General features: G+C 33.5%; 1 protein-coding gene across 2 annotated transcripts in view; it reads left to right on the top strand.

The window, feature by feature from the left end:
• Window positions 1-1,242: 1,242 nt before the first annotated feature.
• LOC137491257 (uncharacterized) overlaps window positions 1,243-14,298 on the top strand; it is a 28,688-nt gene continuing 15,632 nt past the window's right edge. Inside the window, exons 1-2 of one of the 2 annotated variants that reach the window (XM_087249370.2) lie at window positions 1,243-1,282; window positions 1,613-1,762. In XM_087249370.2, the coding sequence (XP_087105496.1) occupies window positions 1,678-1,762 (85 nt within the window). In that variant the 5' untranslated portion in view covers window positions 1,243-1,282; window positions 1,613-1,677. Of the gene's footprint in view, window positions 1,283-1,612; window positions 1,763-10,854; window positions 10,912-12,954; window positions 13,109-14,298 lie in introns of those variants that run through there. The other variant, XM_087249371.1, reaches the window with a different exon arrangement.

Here is a 14,298-nt window from a genome sequence, read left to right as displayed (position 1 = left end):
TCGCAGGTTCGAGCCTCAGCTGTGTCAGTTGGCATTTCTGTGTGGAGTTTGCATGTTCTCCCCGTGTTTGTGTGAGATTTCCTCCAGGTGCTCTGGTTTCCCCAAAGTCCATAGATGTGGTATGCATGCAGTGTGTGTGAATGAGTGTGCATGTTTCCCAGTAATGGGTTGCAGCTGGAAGGGCATCTGCTGTGTAAAGCATTTGCTGGATAAGTTGGTGTTTCATTCCACTATGGTGACCCCAGATTAATAAAGGGACTGAGCTGTAACGAAAATGAATAAATATATATATGAGTAATATATCACACGAGGAGTAGTGCGATGTGGCCTTCTATCTGTTTTTGTATTTCTGTTTGTTGTAATGGCCTGTTGTTATTGCAATAAAAAAAAATAAATGAATATTTTTTTTAAAGTTCGATGTGGCTGTAGATGAGCACTGGTGGAAGGCATGTGTTATAGTGTACACTAGGCAATCGAGAACGATTGTCCCTCTACCTGTTGTTTCAATCCCCTGACAACTTTGCTCATCTTCAGAGCTCCTTCATCTGTCGAAGACAGCAAGAGTCCCGAGATGCTCACTGTCCAGAAAAGGAACCAAAAACTATGTCAAAACATGTGACTTCAGTGGTTCAATTGTAATCGAGTTCCAATAACATTTTGTGTGCTAGAAAATGTGGAAAAAAGCAGCCATTTCCAAAGTAGGAACTGTTGAAGCATAGTGGCTGTTTTTGCCTCTGTATTCTCTTCATTTGCATTCAGCAGAAGAAACTTAAACAGGTTTGGCTCAAGGATGAGTAAATGACAGAATTGTGATTTTTATGTTAACTGCTCCTTTATTGCTTCTGTAAGTAAAGGTAAATTAAATATTATTACTGAAGATATAGCTAAACAATGGCAGGAAACATTGAACACAGATAATAAGAGACAACAATTCATGTGGAAAAAAGGAAACTCTATATAGGCCTATGAAGATGTAGAAATAGAAAAGAAGAGGTCATAATTATGAGGATGAGATTTGGATTAATAGGAAAGTAATGTGTTGTAAACATATACAAATCATCATAAAGTGGATTAAAAAAGTAAAAAAAAAAATTTAGATTTAAGGTTTATGTGTGAGAGAGCAAATATAATGTAAAGTGAAAATCATGGGAGAACTGTACCAATAAGTCATGACTGCAACTGTAAGTGGTAAAAAAGCTAAACAAAAAAGACTTTTATTTTGGCGTGGCGCATGACGTCATCAGGCGGCGCCGCTTCAGCGCTGTGATTCAACTGGAGAAAGGTTTGTTTTAAAAAGTTTACACAGATATAAACCGATTTAAAGTTAAAGTTCTAAAGTTTTAGGGTTTTATACAATGCTATATTATTTTCCTGCTGTTGGAAATATTATTTTAACCCTTTATACAACTATTATAGTATTTTAGTAGTACTATTTTATTCTTAGTAACTGAAGGCTACTGTTTGAATAAAGTAACAGAAAAGTGTGTAATAAGTGTTTTAATGAAACGTTTCACCTGATTTCTTTTTGTTAATTACTCTTATATAAAAGAAACCATTGAAGCAGAAGAGAAGTTATTTTGTTTCTGTTCATTGATTTATTTATTTAAAACAGGATAAAGTGTCCAAACACAGAGAAAAACTCCTGCTGAAGCGACTGATCTCCACACTGTTATAAAGATGGCGTTTATTAAAGAGGAGAGTGAAGATGTAAAGATTGAAGAAACATTCACAGTCAAACAGGAAGATCAGCAGAAACAAACAGGTTGGTTTTCATTCTCAAAGAACAACTCAGTCATTTGGTCCTCATTCAGATATATTTTAATAATAAGAATACTAAATTAAATCCATCTTGCAGCCCTGAGTGTGCTGCCTAGTTTTCCTAAATGCACATAAGCACTCATTGAAAGACAGGAATGAGTTTTTTTCTTGTTACTTGATCTCATGTCTTTTCTCATTTCTTTCGTGTATCATTAGTCTCCCATTTTCTCTACCTTCTTGAGGTTATGGCTTTTCTTGTTCTGCTGTTTTTGTAAAGCATCCTCGAGCACTGATGCTACATAAAAATAAAAATAAATTCATCATTATTATAATAACTAATTACCAGGGCTATTGAGTTTAAACAGGGTTTCCGCTGGGGTCTTAAATTTTAAAATCTAAATTTTAGGCCATAAAAAGTCTAAACTTTTTATACAAAAAGGCCATTTTAACTATATCATAATGGTTTAATGATTTTTCTTACAATAATGTATTCATGTATTCACTGCTCAGGAAACTGACCTGGACAGATTGTTTTGCTTAGATTTAGCTTATTATAGTTTTTAAAACTTTTAAAACATTTGTTCATTTTTTTATTTTAAAGAAAGTTTATTTTGGAAAACAGTGTGTGGATACAAATAAAGCTTGCTTGTTTTTACACAATATTTAAAATATTTTGCTAAGAAATGTCTAAATATTGTATTATTCATTTATTATTGTATTATTAAATGTTTTAAATTATTAAATTTTTTTTGATAGGGCAAACCAAAATATTTTCAACCTGGGCCATTTGAAAAATTCTTTAGCCTTTAGCCACTTATGAGTCTAAAAATTCAGTTATAACGATCTTCAGAAAATGTCTTTAAAAGTCTTACATTTTACTTGGTGAAACCTGAAAGACCCTGGTTAAAAGTATGTCAAAAATGTTAATTTCTCTTTGTTTACCAAATAGTGTATTGTGGCAAAAATTGTAAAAAGAGAGCAATTGCACTCTGGATAATTGTTTCTTTGGTGTTTTAGTCGCTGGTCAAATCAGTAAAATTGGGTTTGACCTATTTAGTTGTTTAAATAATTTTTTATCACAAAAGGAGCACTGTATTTTGAAAATGGAGCTCATTAATACTTTAATCAGATCTTAAAACACACAGACATAAAGAATCAGCTTATGCCTCTCAACTATGGTGAGTTTTTTTTTCCTACAGTGCATGCTGGGAACTATTTATGATTGTTTTATGATTGTCTTAACATGCTCTGCAGCTAAACAAAAAAGCATCTCTAACCACTGTTGAGATAGATACGCTGATTATGGATGTCTGTGTCTCTAAAGTGATTCAGATGCTCAATGTATTTTAATATAACACCACAGTTGAGGTCCACTCTCTTGAAAAACACTGAATTTGGTTTCTGATATGATAAACCATCAATTATACATAATTTGGACAGTAAAACATAATCTCTTATTGTTCTTTTCAAGAGTAAGAATCAATACAAGGTCAGTCAACCTGATCATATTTGCTCACTATACACTTGTCATGGCAAGCAAAGAAAATTAACATTAAATTTAATCAAAGAGCCCAATTAAATCAACCACTTTTTTTTCACAATGGTGACATCAAGGGGGAAAAAAAAAGATGTTTTTTTTTTGTAAAAATGTAAATAACTAAAACAGTTCATTCTCAATAAATCTCAATTTGGACTTCTGTTTCTGCTTATTAACAGCAGGTGTTCATCATCAGTGCTCAATCAACACTTAATTAACCCCATCCTTGTCTCATAAACTTTAACTCTGCTGCTGAGTAAATTTTGCTCAATTTAGAGAGGGACCAAATGTTCTCCGAACTGAGTAAATTTTACTCTGAGGATTTTGCTGTGAATTAATAAATCGGTTGATGGAAAGTCATGATGCACATAACTTTTGAAATAAAAGCATAAAAACATGCGCATAACTGAGTAGGATAAACTTTTTATTCAATAAAAAAGATAAACCTACCTAAACTACTCAAGCACTTTTGCTGAACAAATTCCAGTATGAACATTAAAAAAAGGTTTGTTATATGAGATCTTATGATAGGGCAGCTCGATTATGGGAAAAATTCTAATCACGATTATTTTGGTCATAATTGTAATCACGATTATTCAAAACAATTATCAGTTGAAGTCAAAATTATTCACCCTTCTGTACAATTTTTTTTTTTTTTTTTGTATAAAAATATTTCCCAAATGATGTTTAACAAATTCAGGTATTTTTCACAGTATTTCCTATAATATTTTTTCTTCTGGAGAAAGGCTTTTTTGTTTTATTTCAGCTAGAATAAAAGCAGTTTTTAATATTTAGAAACCTATTTTAAGGTCAATATTATTAGCCTCCTTAAGCAATATATATTTTTGATTGTCTGCAGAAGAAACTACTGTTATACAATGACTTGCCTAAATACCCTAATTAAGCCTTTGAATGTCACTCCAAGCTGAATGCTACACAGCAAATTTTAGATAGTAGATTTAACTACCTTGGGGTTAAAATTAACACTCCCTCAGAGTTTATATGGGAACCACTATAAGTGTTAAAAATAACACTTTTGAAAGTGTTAACATTGTCAACACCAAGAGAGTGTTAATTAGCAAACTCTTATTGTGTAAAATATCTGTTAAATTTCCGATAAAATACCAGCAGCTGTGGTTGCCAGAACCTTTTTGTGAAAAACATGGAAGTTTTATATAACTGTATAAATTTACAAAAAATAACCATATTTCATGAACTAATACAATGTTCATTTTACAAAATCATAGCTTAGCGCAAAAAAATTGTAAAGTCTTTAGATGCAATAATGTTTTCATGTGTGATTGCAAGTAGCAAACAGATTTTGACAGCATTAGTAACTACACAGTTACCTTTAAACAAAAGAAGATGCAGCATAACATCAAATTTTCTCAGTTCATCTTGGACTTGAACAGAGACGCTATTATCCTCCACAATGGTGACACAAAAACCGTTTTGCTGTTTTTCTTTCTTTTTTTTCATTTTTAGATTTTACGGAAAAATACCAGCAGCTGTGGTTGCCAGTAATCTGCTGTTTTTAACATTCATAAATTCAGTTTACAGAATATTTCTGTTAAAAGCACATTCAACATTCTGTATTTTTTTGTATTATTTATTTTGATCTCACACTGCAAATTTTAGATTTAGTAGATTTAACTACCTTAGAGTTAAAATTAACACTCCCTCAGTGTTTATATGGGTACCACTATAAGTGTTAAAATAACATTTTTGAAAGTGTTAAATTTTTTAACACCCAGAGTGTTAATTAGCAAACTCTTATTGTGTAAAATATCTGTTAAATGTATGTCAAAATACTGGCAGCAGTGGTTGCCAGTAATCTGCTGTTTTCAACATTTTACATTCGTAAATTCAGTTTCCAGAATATTTCTGTTAAAAACAAATCCCATAGTCTGTATTTTTCATTCGAACACACGTAAGCCTTAAATTCCAGAGCAAAATCCTCACTAGTGTCCTCACTACAGAGGGCTGAACACTCAGACAGTGATGAAGTTAATGAGACAATTAAGTGTCTAATTAAAGGAGGATTGAGAATTGTTGATGAACAACTGTTAACAAGCAGAATCACTGAAGGACAGAAAAACACAAGCCAAAACCAAAGATGAAATCAACTGAGAAAAAAAAACTCTAAATAAAATAATAATCAATAAAAATAAAACAAATTACACAATAAAAAATGTTATTTTTCAACATCTTTAAAAAAACTCATCAAATTAAACAACTTATCATGGAGCTTCACCTATTACTGACCAGTGACTTTATTTCTGTCATGTGAACAAAAGCTCTTAATAAAATTTCTGTTGTTCATTTGAAGTCACCATGATGGAGGACAGAGTCTGCTTTAGTCAGGCTCTTCAACTTCTTACTATAAATGTCTTTTATTTTGGCTGCTATAGATAGTGTTAATTACACTATTTAAACATATAGCATGAAAAGTTGAAAGAAAATTAAAGTGTCAGTCTGAAGAGATTATTAATGACAACATAGCCATCCTTTCCTGCTTGTTTTCTAATTCAATATCATATTAGTTATGTGTGAGAAATAAATAATATACATAAATGAAACCACTGAAGCTCCAATAAAATAAAAACAATATTTACAATGAGAATGTTTGATCTATGGCAGAACTCAAAAACACACAGACATCAATAATTAGTCTTTGAATCTCAATGATGGTGACAAACAAAAAAAATAAAAATCAAGTTAAAAAAAACACTCTACTGAAATATCACCTCCCAAAAACAACACAAAATAAAGGAAAAGAAAGAGATTGTAACAACATAAAGCTGCATAATTTATTCATGCTGCAATGCATGCTGGGAGCTTTGTACTATGCTGGCACCCAGCATGCATTGCGGCATGAACTATGCAGCTTTTTTTTTAGTAACCACGGTTGAGGTTCATGTCCTGATTCTTGATGCCTGTGTGTCATACAGAGCAAGCTGGAGCTTGAATGTTTAGTGCATGACACTCTAATTATTAATTGCATCCTAATTATTTGTTGAATCTTCTATGAAGAGCAGCAGACTGCCAGTAGTATTGTCCCATGCAGCTTTAATACAATTATATTTGCATATCTTTATGAATCAACTTAATAAACACCTGAAATTAAATCTATACAATAAAGCATAAACAGTATAGTTTCTCTTAACCTTTCTTGCTATAGCTGATGAGTTTTAGAAACACAGCTATAGCAGTCAGAGAAACATTAGGATATAAGAGTAAAGCTTCAAGAGCTCAAATAAGCAGCCTCTGATCTCTATGATGGTGAGGTCAAATGAAATATTTTTAATAAAAAAATATAAACCTCTATTCATTGTCAAATATTCTTACAGAAATGAAGTCAAACTGTAATCAGTGAAGCTGCTTATGCTATTATTTAATGGAGTTGTTTAATCCTCTGTTTTCTGTAGATTTATTTCTTCCTTCAATTTCTTATTCCTTCAGTGATTGTGCTTGTTAACAGCAGGTGTCTGAATTCACTTATTTGTGGTCATTCCCTCTGTCTAGTGGACTAAACTAATTGACTAATTTAAGGGCCAGGTGAATGAGGGTGTGGTGAGATTTCAGACACTCTGATTAGTTTCTCAAATACAAGGGTTTTCTACATAGGTAGATACATGTTACTCTGTGTGACAAGGAGGCAAATCAGCTTTTAACGCCGAGAGGGTTATTTTACCTTTATCTAACTCTAGAATTTTAACACTTTACTCTGAATTACCACAACACTTGAAATTTAACACCAATGAATTTGCTGTGTAGTATCTTGAAAAAATATCTAGTAAAATAAAAAAGTACTGTCATCATAGGAAAGATAAAAGGAATCTGTTATTAGAGATGAGTTATTAAATCTATTATGCTTAAAAATGGGTTGAAAATAAATCTTTCCATTAAACAGAAATTGGGGGGAAAGGGTCATTAATAATTGAGAAGGGCTAATAATTCTGACTTTAAATGTATACAATGCACAGTTATTTTCCTAGTTGTAAATGAGGAAAGGAAAATAAATACAATAGAATAAAAATATGAAATAATCTTTAAGTATCTTCACTGTAAGAAAAAAACTTCAGCTACAAAAGTCCTGCAGTCAAGAGCAGTGAGGGATTTTCTCAGGCGGCAGCAGGAATATCGCACGCTGTCACTTTAAGAATAGTGCGGCTCTGATATGGTTTCTCCTTCACGTGTCTTTTGATTCTCAACTTGTTTATTACACAAATTAGGGTTAATATGAATATTCACTAAACACAGCACTCTGACCCAAATGTGCATGTATTTGACCATTAAAGCGCTCAAATTAAGATGGCGTTAGTTGTGTGTGCTCTCCTTGTCTTTGAGGCCAAGCGGGTACACACACAGAAGCATGCGGTCTCGTTTGTGCTTTTTTAAAACATGAATGATTCGAACGTACATCAATAAATGATGCTCATCTCATGCTGCAAACGTTACATTACAGCACATGCTTTTAGTCATTTTCACGTGGAACTGAGCTTTGCAGAGCAACAAATGTGTACAACTGGAAAGGGGGCGGTATATGATGCAATAATCATTTATCTCGATTAATGTATTTTTATAATCATAGTAAGCTAAAATTGAAGTTGGATTTTCGATTAATTGCCTATCATATGATGATGAAAATGAGTGTGAATGGACATCTTTGATTCATTGGATAGAAACGCTGATTTATTTACATATTTTTTATGCAATATTCCAGTTTTGCTAATAAGTCACACAAAGAAGTCATGTACGAGAATGGCTTGTCCTTCTTTAATGAATAATGAGCTTTAATTCACAGACCTTCGACAGGGACATGTACTGTAACTAGATTAATGGGATCATTACTCGTTCTAAAAACAATATTTAGTACTGCTTACATTCTTATTATTCAAATATTTTATATTCAGTCTTCAACTTTTCCACAACACACATATTGAACAACAAATTAACATGGTACATAGCTACAGACATACTCACACCCCATAAAGAAAAATAAAAATAAATTAAATAAATAAATCAAAATATATAAAAAAAAATAGGGATAAACTCTCACTTAGGATATAATAACCCCTGAGCGTTCAATGTGGGATAGGAAAGGCTGTCAAACCTCATAAAACTTTTTTGTAGAGCCTCAGATGGTGTAATTAAAGTGCTCGAGTTTAAGATGTAATAACACTTCTAATATCTAATGTTTGTTTGATGGCGGGTTTGTTTTTTTGCTCCTGAGAAGAATCTGGCATCTGGCCAATTAAGAAGAAAAGCCAAGGATTTCTATATGATTAGCTGACAGGTACATTTCTTCTGGCACTATACCAAAAATTGAGGTCAAAGGATTAGGATTAATATTTTTATTACATTTAAATGAAAATGATCTAAAAATATTGGTCCAAAATCTATGTAATCTGGGGCAGGGGTTTTCAAACTTTTTCAGCTGAGGGCCCCTTTGTGTAGGGCGAATTCTTTCGGGGACCCCCCAAAAATAAAAATGACGCCACCCCCTCAAATTAACAACTGTACTTAATTTTTTTTAAATTGTATTATTCAATACATTTATATTATTATATATTATTCAATAAATCTATATTATTCACTATCTGGATTAATTTTTGTAAGATGTTAGTTGAGTTGACATGGTTTCAGTGCTTCAATCTATTGATCAAATCTTTATGCGCAGTGTTTATTGTGGTCTGCTCTCACTGGATTCCATCAAGCCATATTTTGTGTTTGAGTCATCACGTTTACACAGTTTTTTATGCCATTTTTATGCTTTTTTTCTGCCTATGCACAGCTAGACTCTTCTGTATTTACCCTTACAGCTGAGAGTCTAAATGTATCTAAAGATTTAAAGCTTTGAAGTTTTAAAGAGTTTTGTCAGTCATCAGCCTGTTAATAGTTAACTGTACTTTTGTAACTAGCAATACTACAATGGAGGCTGTAGTGGTTCAGTGTGTTTTGTTTATTTTTATTCTTTTTTTTGTGCACATCATAATTTACTCAGGTCGACAATCCTGACTTAAACTTATAAAAAATAATTTCCTAAATGCAATCTAGAATTGGGTATTCAAGTTCAAAAAGCCATACATTTTACTTTGCATAATTTTAGAAGCTTTGCTGACTTTAAAATGTTCATACCAGTTTGTTCTATTAATAATAATGCTAAACATTACATTTAAATTAGTTACACAAATAAATATGGGAAAAAGTGGAACATCTTGAAAAAAATGCATTTATATTCAGAGTATTAAAATTTGATCAGATATGTTGAGCTCCATTAAATACAGAGCAATAATACATTTTAATATTTAATAATTAATTAGCCCTATAACATAACACAAACAGATACATTATAATTTTTATAGGCTATAGTGGTTTTATTCAGTGTGTATACAATTTAGTTTTTTTTAATCATCCAGTTATGAACCAATGTGAGTAAGAGGTCCACTGCAGAGCTCATCCAGCTGTCATTAGTGTAACAGGAGTGAAACTCTGAGCACTCGCTAATGTGATGACAGCTCCATTCATTGTTATTGCAGCACTTTTTGCTTTACAATTTTAATATGTTTGTTTGCCAAAGAGGACCGTCTTATATTTGTACAATGCAAAGTGTAAAGCCTGTCTCACTGTGGACGATGTGCAATGTTGTGCCCTGTCTTTAAAATGATATTTGTTCCCTATAAGTGAAGCCTGCGCAAAGAGGCGCGCACTCCGCAGCACCCAGCTGATCGCTTACTTAGAAACGCAAGCCATAAACAGGGACGTGCTTTCAGCCTCCGATAATGTTCTTATTGATCATGTATTTTAACTGAAATATTGCCGCTGTGCTTCTTTTCCTGTTTCACAAAAGTGTCAACTGCATTGAAATGACATAAACAAAGCTTAATTTTTGCAGTACTTTTGAGCTCAAATTATAATAAAAATATATTAACCGTCAGAATGATGCGGGACACAAAATTCATCTATGTGGGCCCATTGATTACCGCTTATCTAAAAATTTTTGCGGCCCCCCTAGCGCCATCTGGCGGCCCCCAGTTTGAAAACCAATGATCTAGGGATTCTCAGTGGTACGCGGGCTTCCTCCAAGTGGTACGCGGAGGAACCGCTGAATAATGAAAGAAACAATTAACACTTTTAATCCTTTAAATCCTTTAATGCGTAATATAACATCGATGTGATCAGCAGTGGCTGTTTTGTGAAGCGTACGATCACAACGCTGTGCTTAGAATGTTTATTTAGTGCATTGTGTCATAAGCTGCTGAAAATCAGTTTCCGAAGTTTAAGAATTGATTCTGAAGCGTGATTTGACTGACATGAAAAGTAACCAATCACAGTTGACCTTGTCTAGTTGCGTGAAACGTAAGGGCGGGACAAAGGCTTTCTGTGTTGCAGAGACAGAAAAAACAACTTAAAAACAAATGTTTTGTTGGAATAATGCTTCTCGGATGTTTTCACTATAGAGATGTCTAGCAGAGTAATTAAACCGCGGACATATTTCCTGCCTTTTTGATGATCTACATACACGTTTCGGTTTCGCTCTCCGACAGCCAGTCGACTCGCCTCTGACCTGTCACTCCTCTAAATACATTCTGAATGGCGGCGCGGGAATGGAGGTATTGCGCAATTACTAATTTCTGCAAATGTGGCGAGTGCTTTATTTTAACACGACAGCGCAGTCATGTACGCAAATCGCTAAAACAGATATGCCAGCTCTTAAATATGCTTTTTTCAAATGAACTGCAAGACCTGTGTGCTCAGATTGAATATAATCGCGATCTCTCCACTATTAAAGTAGACATTATTTATCTTTGCTCCTTGACTAAATTTAGTCAAAAGTATTCAAAGTTATCAAGTATTTAGAATTAGATTGATGCATGATCGATGCCAATGCTAATGGTCTTCTTGTTTGGCTGTGTTGTAAAGTGAAACTTACTTTTAGCAAAGGTGGAATTTTTTTTGTTTCTTTACGACAAAAGAATTATGCTGGAAATGTTTCTGGATGAGGTATTTGTGTGATTTATACATTTAGCTGTATTCTGATCTGTCTTAAAGCATTACAGGTCAAAGCAATCCGTTGTTACTTGTTTATTTATCAAAATTAACAATAAGACTCTTAAAGCACTGCTTTGATAAATGTATTGTTGTCACATTTTAAATACCTCAAGTAAAATTAAGCCATTTGTTTTATTTTTTTACTGACAGTGTACTTGTCTTTTTTTAAAAGTTTCTATTTTAGATTAAGATCAAGTGTAAAATAAAATCTACATGTGATGTACAGCTATTTAAGAAACAAATTTGCCATATTGTAAAGAAAAATAGTGTAACAAATGTAAATAAAAGGCTAAATTTAAATCTTTTTACCATATACTTTAATTTAACCTTTCAAAGCTTGAAAATATCGTTTAAAAATGGGCAAAAAGTGTCTCTATGGCCTTTAAGATTATGTGGTAGTTTTACCAGTGCTTTTGAAAAATATTAATTGTCATGAAAGGAAAAATCGACCATACTTCCTTTGTTAGTGCAAATTCCTATTCATGTAGCTTTGGGATTTAAGCAATTAAACCATTCAATCAGGTTTAAACTTAAAAAAAGTGATTTCATAATGAAAATCTGATTTTTTTTTTCAAAAGTAACCAACTAGTACTTTTTAAAAGAGTACTTTGTACTTTTACCTAATATTAGTATTATTTACTAAAATTTGTGTTATTTTAGCAGTGTAATAGTATTTTTACTTGAGTACAAAAAAGATATCACAAGCATTTAGTGCAGGTTTATTATATTAATAATATATGATTAATACATATTATTATTAATGGTTTTTATTTGTATCTATTCGTATGCAATGTTTTATGGGTTGCTGAGAATACTTTTTAGGTCTTCAATACATAACATGTCAGTCTTGAAAAAAAAATTAGGTGCTGGAAAAAGTGCTTAAAATTCCTTGATTTTCATTAGGCTGTGCCTGTATGAACCCTGTCATATGTACATTTAACATATATTTTAAGATTTGTCTAAAAGTGTAGGAATATGACATATAGCCTATATTCATAAGGTCCAAGCAACATCTCCAGCTTTTGATGAATAGGCTACTATGAATACTTGAGATTTAAGTACAGCAGTTTTCTTTTTACTTTTTAAGAACAGGTAATTTTTAATGAACTTTTAAAAGCACATTTTAACTCAAACTTTTTTTTTAAATCTGCAAGCACAGTTAATGTTCAGACTATTAAAAATGTTTAAAGTGATTGACAATAATACATATTCTTAATAATAGGAATTAATTTGCATCATTTTTAAACTGTGCACACCTGTAGCTGCTTAATTAGGCCTATGACGCTATTTTTTAATACTGGTTAAAAAAATAGCGTCGTAAGGTGGTACTTGGTGAAAAAAGTTTGAGAACCACTGATCTAGGGCATCCCTAGAACATATGACTCAGATCTGCTGGCTCCAAACCACATGTGGAGCAAGATGAATCTGACCCTGGATACATTTTTGCCAGCTTGTTCCCAGATATGTGAAGCCTATAAAGCACCTTAAACACCATGTCTAATACATACAGAAGATGAGTGTACCAGTTCTATGGCATATTGCCAGGCTGTATCTGATATTTTAAATCCCTGTTTGTCTTCTCATTTTTGCTTTATATGATTTAGGGAAGGGGAGGCAGTTCTTTGGATCTCTTCATATAACGTGGACATCATACCCCTTTGATATGGGTTTATATTTACCAATTCATCTATCCATCATGCTTATGGTTGGTTCAGTGAAGGAGAGAAATCTTTTTTTAACAAAACTACGGACCTCAAGGTACCTAAAAAATTAGACTGGGGAATCTCAATGTCTGTTCTTAAAGGGTCACGAAACACCAAAACACATTTTTTGAGCTATTGACAGTCGTATATGTGTCCCACACTGCTAAAAACACTATTAGGACACCTATATTTCACTAAAAAGTGTAAATTGGTTGTTTTTGCGTTATTTCAAGCAAATTCGTACTTCCTGTTTGAAACGAATTTTTGAAGCTGCGTCACGGTCATGACATAATAGCGTTGTATTCCAGCGTGCAGACTGGATGTCTGTGCCAGAGTGTGCCTTATTACGTCTTACAGTGTGATGCATTAATGCATGAGTAAGCCTTGGTTCAAACCAATCAGCGCGCTCTATTGTGCAACTTCATTAATATTCATTAGTGTCACCGTCTTTACGCCACAGAGACGCCACGTTGTGTTGGCAAAACAAGCGTGAAGTGTTGCTTTTAAATTTTGCTGCAGTTAAGTTTCGTTTTCATTTTCTCTCTGTGAGAGCTCAGACTCACGTGTGGATTAACAGTGTACGCGACGCGCGACAACAATAACTTACGTGTCTAAGGGGGATTATTGTTTACCTGAGAGCTGTTCTCATCTGCAAACGCTGAGATCCGGATTCCGGATGTAGTCTTCTCTTCAGACGCGGCTCTAGTTGCTGGTGATTGACCTGTCTCTACAGATTTGGTAAGTGAGCGACCAGTGCTCTTTGTTTATTCAGTTTGTTCGTATCGAATTAAGTTAACTATTGCACTGAGGGCAAACATGTTAGCACCGCATTTTGTGACCGGAATAACACACGCGGCTTTCTGACGTTACCTGCCGTGTGCGTCTAAGTTTCCGGGAAATGCTGAGTTTTTTTTCTGTCATTCGCCGTGCGGTATCAAACATTGCATGAAAAATACACGCTTAGAGCAGATCCTCGAATCAAATATCGCGTTTGTCGCGAGGGACATGAATGAATTCCCTGAATGAAAGAGCCAACTGCAGTTAAAGTCCACCAGTTAATAATTTGGCAAATAATTCCACTACAGATGTCCATGTAGGTTAAACACCATCTCTTTCTCCTGTGTGTGTATTTTGACTGAAACTCGCGCGTGCCCAAATAGACACTCCCACACCCTCCCACTTTAGTTCCTCCGACACTCCCCCTAAACAGAGCTGGACACCCCCACTTTTCTGACTTTTTCCAAA

This window comes from Danio rerio, chromosome 4 (genome assembly GCF_052040795.2).
Source record: "Danio rerio strain M-AB ecotype USA chromosome 4, GRCz13ab, whole genome shotgun sequence".
Classification (NCBI taxonomy): Eukaryota; Metazoa; Chordata; class Actinopteri; order Cypriniformes; family Danionidae; genus Danio; species Danio rerio.
This window is presented reverse-complemented; position numbering and strand designations above follow the sequence as displayed.